General features: G+C 37.3%; 1 protein-coding gene across 1 annotated transcript in view; it reads right to left on the reverse strand.

Annotated features, from left to right (window-relative positions):
* Positions 1-401: 401 nt before the first annotated feature.
* The window catches only part of LOC107439048 (adenylate cyclase type 8), a 209,941-nt gene continuing 203,164 nt past the window's right edge, over positions 402-7,178 (reverse strand). Inside the window, exon 22 of the mRNA XM_071181577.1 lies at positions 402-940. Within this exon, the coding sequence (XP_071037678.1) occupies positions 500-940 (441 nt within the window). The 3' untranslated portion in view covers positions 402-499. The remainder of the gene's footprint in view (positions 941-7,178) is intronic.

The raw sequence follows: 7,178 nt of genomic DNA on the forward strand, positions 1-7,178 counted from the left end.
TTTTTATGTTCCCATAGAGCTAGACACAAGGTAGATTTTAACATATTCTGATAGTTACGACCAGGTTTTTTTTGTAGTTTTGACCAGGCTCAGTGTGATAGTTTACGGTATACACTCAAACGCAAAAATGTTCAAGCTGCGAAACCAATGATAATGTGAAGAGGTTAAAACAGACTTGTATAAAGGATGACTAACACCCGTTAAACGCTTAAACAGTAGAAAAACTAATTAACTATTCAAAATAAATAAAAAAAATGACATCACCTTGTACCATTTGAATCGTATTTTTTAAGATTGGAATTGAATGGATCAGATCATTGCAATAAAACTTCTTTTTGTATTCCATTTCAGTTAAACCTTATAGAGTTGCAAAGAATACCGGCATTCACTGGGACATTCACCCGTGGAACAATGAAACAATTCACAAGGAAATGACGCAACGCTTTCATGAAATATCACAATGAGGGTGGGAGGGAGTGTCGTGTGCAGAACATTTAGGTCAAGAAATTCCTTTCAGATCGAGATCAATCACAACATTCCTCATGTCCGGGTAAGAGTGACTACTGCCACCGGCATCCGTCATGCGTCGTTCACGCATCCGTTTTCTCCTACCTGGGTGGGGTGTTTCAGATAGAATTCTCTGAAGTTTGTGACGAGAGGGCGGCACCAGAGGCTGTGCTGCCAGGCGCCTCTGAGGACTAGGAACACTCAGACTTGACCCGAGACCCTTTTTGCGGGCTCGAACAAGTCCATATACGACTGCTGCCAGGCTTTTGTGTACACTGGGATGGCGACCCACTGACATCTGCCTTCCAACTGAGCGACGCCTCCCCAGGACGTAGTATGTTTCCATTTCACCTTTTCCTTTCACCGCTACCAGTCCCCTGTACTGGACAAGATAACCGTGAGCTTCTAGAATCTGAGCTGTCGCCTTAGGTACCTGAAAAAGTTAAGTTGTGAATAAAAAAAATTTCGAGCAGTACCATAATGGTTGCCTTTAATACAGATTCGGGAAATCTTTTAAAAAGTTGTTGAATTTTTGTACAATTAGTATGCAAATTAGGTGAAAACGAAAAAGGTTTCAAGCTCCGAGCAATTACTTTTGTGGTCAATATAAGAAAAGGAAAGATTAAAACAATCTAAAGGCAGTTTACTGAAGGATGTTGCTTAACCTTTTCTAGTTCAGTGTAGCTAGTCTGGCAAGACTAATTCAACGCATAATACAAACCATTAGAAATATAAACTAATTGCTTTCAAACGCTTTTGAAACTAATATTTTTTATACAACAAAGACCGTATGTGTATGTCGCTTCACTTTTAATGTACTGTCTAAGGTTTGTACTTGTTAATGTACTAAAATGTACTATTCCGGAAAGGGTAAAATGTGGCTCTAAGCTGATACGTTTCAGTTTCGCTCCAAGGTTGGTGAACCTGCGACACGTGTGCTCCTAAGGGGTGCCGGATAAGTTTTTCGGTGGCATACAAAAAGCACATATTAAACTTTTTTTTATTTACTAACATTCGATGCTGTTATTGTTGTTGTCGTAGGTCATTAAGGCATTGGGAGTGCGATTGTTCTTGTTTTCAAGTGGCGCCATCTATGACCAAGAATACGACTTCTGCCACCCCCTTTTTTAGGGCGGACCCATTTGTACGTCCATTCATTCATCCACAGATCACAATTTTGACCTGAACCAGAGAACAATCAATCTCCAATCCAGTACCCCCAGAGGCTTAATTTGTTATAGAAGCATAGAAGACACTAACATTCGATGATAACACTGAATAAAAACACTTCCAATGTTAGCGGCTGTAACTGGCGGATTAAAATTTTTTTTATCTACTACTAGCTGTACCCTGCGCGCGTTGCAACGCTTTCAGTTTGAATTTTAATTTATGTATTTAGGTGTTTAAATGAGATTTGCGATTATGATTTGAAATGAGAATTTTATTGAATGGTGAAAAAATCCGTGATAGTCAAAGCAGTTAATTCTCTAGGATATCGTTAGTGCATTTTCAAACAGACATGTATGGTGATGCACACGGACCATAAAACATATTTTGAATGATGGTCATAAATAAGACTGGATCAGTGGCGACATCAGGTATTTCTGCTGATATTAGCTGACCAATTTGGCATGGCGGGATTTTTTCAATAAGCTGGCAATCCTCATTTTTCTATTCAATAGGATATCTCAAAATCGTGTCTTTCCAAAAACATGACGCTTTGCAATGAAATCAAGTATAGAGCTTAATATTTGTTTTAACTCACGTGCGGTAATATCATGAAGATCAGATGATGCTTGCCTAGGTTACAAAAGCTCTTTAATTTCAGCTCAAGCAGGATTGCATGTTAATGTAGCAAATAACTTTGGCTGCCCATATGCACACCGATACTTGTAGCTCCGAATGAAGTCATTTGGAAACACGAATATACCGACATATATTCGTCAAAAAAAGTTTCAATTGATTTTATTGACCCGATAACAACGTTGATAATGTGTCAGTTGGCGACGTTAAATCTGGTAGTTTCACTTTTCCACCAGAACAGCAAATTCCAGCTGCTTCATTCTTAAATTTGAGAGCACTACAAAACACAGATAAATGATCCATTTTTTTTAATGATAACTTGGATAGGGAATATAATTAGTAATTGGATAATAGTGAAATATTGTAAGAATTAAACCAGAGTATTGGCGGCGTTTGAATAGAGAAGTGAGTTTTCTATCGTTTTCTATTCTTAAATCTTGTTTTGATGTTTCAGATAATCGGGCTTGAGCAATGTATTTTAAATCGGTAACTTGTCTTTCTTACCGTTGCTAAGATATTTCAAAAGAATGGGCGAATGGGCTTGAGAGACGTGCAGTTGATCGATAACCAGTTTTGCTTGCTGTTGCTCAGATGTTTCTGATTTTGTATTTAATTGTTGTCAGAGATGTACTTAATTGGTGAAAAGCATTTGGCAATTTTCCGGCTAGTTATAATCAGGTTTATTCAAGTGCTTTTGAATAAGCAATGTTTTTTGTTTTACCGTTTGGAGCGTACACGAATAAATTAGAAGGTCTTCCGACACGTGAGCAGGCCACATAGAGCTGTCCGTGGGAGAAGCATGGATTTTTCAAATTCAGACCACATACTTGGAGTGACTGTCCTTGGGCTTTGTTGATGGTCATGGCAAAAGCAAGTCACACCGGAAACTGCAAACGTTCGAANCATATTTGAGGTCACCCCCAGGAACCATTAAGATTGACACTTAGTTCGTGAAAATCCGATCATTAGAACGAAAGTTATTCAGGGTGATTCGTTTTTTTTTTGCGGACTGTACATCGTTATTTTTTGCTGCTAATATAGCACGTTCACTGAGCCACTGAAGATTTTTGTAATTTTGAGAGATATTGGGAAAAACGTTGTGAAAAAGTTCATCTACGGTAGAAATAATTTTACAAAAGTCTGCTGGCAGTGTAATGCTTTGGGTGGATTTATCTATTACCATCATTCCATTACCAATATCCAACAATTGCTTTGCAAAACGTTCGGCTGATGCATCATGCTGTAGTTGAACACGCATGTTGGTTTTTAAGTGTAATTTTTGAGCATGTTGCCACAACGCTGATGATTTGAGACATGCATGAAGTTCATCAGCAGGAGTTGAACGTGGAATTACTGGTAGAGTTTGCCGGAAATCACCAGACAATAAAATAAGTGCGCTGCCGAAAAGTTGTTCATTTTCTCTCAAATCTCTTAGTGTATGATAAAGCACTTCTAATGCCTTTTTGTGCGCCATAGCGCATTCATCCCAAATTATAAGTTGGCATGATTGTAGTATTTTACCCATTACAGAATTTTTTTTGATATTGCATGTGGGTGTTTCAGGGAATTGCATATTTAAAGGTAATTAATGCGCTGTTTGGCCACCATCCAAAAGAGTTGCCGCAATTCCAGAGGATGTCAAAGCCAATGCAGTTTTGTTATGTGATCGTATTGTTGCCAGGATAAGGGAAGTTAGAAATATTTTACCTGTTCCTCCAGGTGCGTCTAAGAAAAACAATCCACCGCTTCGATTTGTAACAGCTGTCATAATTTTGTCGTATGCTATGCGTTGTTCCATAACCAATTTTGAAATATTTGATTGAACAAATGAACTTAGTTTGTCGATATCAAAATGCGTTTGTCGTAGAAAATAACGATTGAAAAGATTGTATGAGCATCGTTAAGATTGTTATTGAAGATTGTTAAACATATGTTTTCGATTGAAATTAAATCCTCATTATATCCGTCTGGAGAGAATTGAATGTCTGGATTTTGTTTTGTTGCACGTAAGTGATGTAGTATGTCTGCACTCATATTTTCTTTGTATTTTTCTCAAAGATCCTTTGGATTGGATGGAAAGCACATAGTTAATATCATTGAAAATAACGTACGTATTTGCTGCGGTCGAGCAGTATTCGATGCATCTGCCATTGAAGCGTCCCAATGTGAGTCATTTTCATGAAGATTTAATTTTTGGCAAGCTTCGCGATAAGTGACACATACTTCATTGTTTGCTGTTCTTAATTCTTGAAACGATGTCGGCCATCGCACGTTGACTAACAGTAATCATAAGTAGAAGCATTCTGCATTGTTAGGGTGGATGGTGTAGAGACGACCTAATGCGTCAGTTGAATATAAATTGGGATGTCCTTCAACTGGTTTACCTTGCTTTCTACGTTGAAAATGTTTCGCCGAAGCACTCCATGTGTAGTATGTTGGCATCTCACAGTAAAGAAGCGTATTTGCAAATGCGTCATCCCTGCACAAAGAGAAAAATGCCGTTAACGTTGTTTGTGGTGGTGACAATGCTCTTGAACTGGCATTTTCTGCTGTAAAGTAAACTCGCTGTCCATTTTCAAGGTGCACTGCCAAATGAAGAACTGTTGGATGCCGTTCATGAATTGGAAATGATAAAATGCGCCAGATTGCTTCATTGCTACTAATGTAGCGTCCCAATTGATATTGATTGACTTCATCGATTGTTGAAGTAGCATTTTCCAATCCAAAAACTGCCATGTCGCCTCCTTTATTTACATGTTTACTAATATATACTTGATCGCTTTCACCGAATTACAATTTTCGACATTGATGTGTGCTTTGTACGTTTTCGAGAGCAACGGTGTATAGGGTACAATCCAACGATTATCGACTTCAACATCGTTGTTCCGCATTTTTAAAATGATGGATCTTTCGCCATCTTCTTTAGATCGTCGTCGATAAAGTGGATAGCCGTAGTGACAGTCTCAGCAGTTAGTTCTCTTGGATATCGTTTGGTGCATTTTCCATTGAACATGCAAGGTGAAGTGTTGTTGAGTGATCCACACGGACCATGAATCATATTCTGTATAACGACCTGAAATAAGTCTATCAATTGCGATGTCAGGTATTTCTGCTGATATGATCTGATCAATTTGGCATGGTGTGATTTTTTCGATAAGCCAAATCAGAATGTGTGCATGTGGCAATCCTTTTTTTTGCCGCTCAAGAGAACATCCAACACCGTGTCTCTCCAAAAACATGGCGCTTCACAATGAAATCAAGTAAAGATTTCAATTTTTGTTTGAACACACGTGCGGTAATAACATGACGATCTGATGATGATTGTCCTGGTAACAAAAGCTCTTTATTTTCAATCCAAGCAGGATTGCATGTAAATGTAATAAATAAATCTGGGCACCCATATGCGCGAACATATGTCATGGCATCCTGTGAATATTCATACATGTGCCTTGGACTCCTTGTAAATGTAGCCTGCAGTATAATCATTTTCCCCACATCATTAGGATTAACGTTACCATCATTAATTATTGCATCCCGTAAATGAATGCATTCTTCTGAACGTAATTTGGTTTGATTTAATTTAATATACAGTAGACGTTCGGTTTCAATTTTCGAATACGTATCAACAATGTATTGATGAAATAATTGTCGACATTTTAAGATGTGATTATCAGCATTTTGGTGAATCATCAATCTATATGCATAAAAATTCATGGCACTAACTTTCTTATTGTTTTTCTCGCCTGTTTGTGGATTTCTGAATTCTATGTTAAAATGGTATCCATCCTCTCCTTGCAAAATAAAATAGGATATTGCAATGCATCATAGGATGGATGCGTTTCTGAGACTCTTTGAACGTCACCATTTCTGCGATAAGGAACTATATCGCGGGAGGTAAATTCTTCACCAACTATAACAATAGCCACCTCGTCCAATCTTGGTGCATTGTATTTTCCTTTGTGGTGGCCTGCAGGTGTTTTGTCAGCTCTAATAACAACTTTGTAATTATCGGATGGCATTTTGTAAGTGCAGATCTGAACAGTCTAATGAACTGATTATGTTGATTGAAAAAATTTTGTAATGAGGTAACAATTTCTCGTTTAGTGCCATTGTTTAACTGACAGCGTTGATTGACTTAATCATTTGTGTTACCCATAAAATAAATCTGTGGAAATTTATGATCTGCGCCAGGCAATGGAAGAAGTGATCCTGCACGATGATAAATTTGGCCTTGCACTTTGAATGTTGGCATGTAATTCTCGTTCACGATACGTGTAGCACCGAATGAAGTCATTTGGAAACACGAATTGTACCGGCGTAGTTTATGGTAAATGCATTAAACTTCCTGGTGAATTTTTTGATAACTCAAAAGTGACAACATCCACGGAAAACTTTATTAGCAATCTTCAAAATCAAATGGAAACATTAAAACCTTTAGAGTCAAAATATTTCAAAAGGAACAAAGTATTTGTGCACAAAGATTTAAGTTCATGTTCACATGTTTTTATGCGGATTGATAGAGTCAGGAAGCCATTAGAGTCTCCTTATCAAGGACCCTATAAAGTGATGGATAAGTCAGAAAAGTATTTTGTAATTAGTTATAAAGGAAAAAACGTAAGCATTTCAATAGACAGGCTTAAACCAGCTTATCTACTGAATTCTGAAAATGAGAATCCAGATTACGATGAAAACCTAAAAGCTGCAAAACCTAACGAATGTTTAACATCAAATAAATTACAAGAAAATGCAGCCAATTCCGAGCAAAATGTTAAAATGTCTAGATTTGGCAGAAAAATAAAAAAGCCTGTTCGCTTTTTAGAACAAAACTGTATTAATTAGATACATATACATTTATTTTATATATATAT

The sequence above is a fragment of the Parasteatoda tepidariorum genome, chromosome 6 (assembly GCF_043381705.1).
Source record: "Parasteatoda tepidariorum isolate YZ-2023 chromosome 6, CAS_Ptep_4.0, whole genome shotgun sequence".
Taxonomy (NCBI): Eukaryota; Metazoa; Arthropoda; class Arachnida; order Araneae; family Theridiidae; genus Parasteatoda; species Parasteatoda tepidariorum.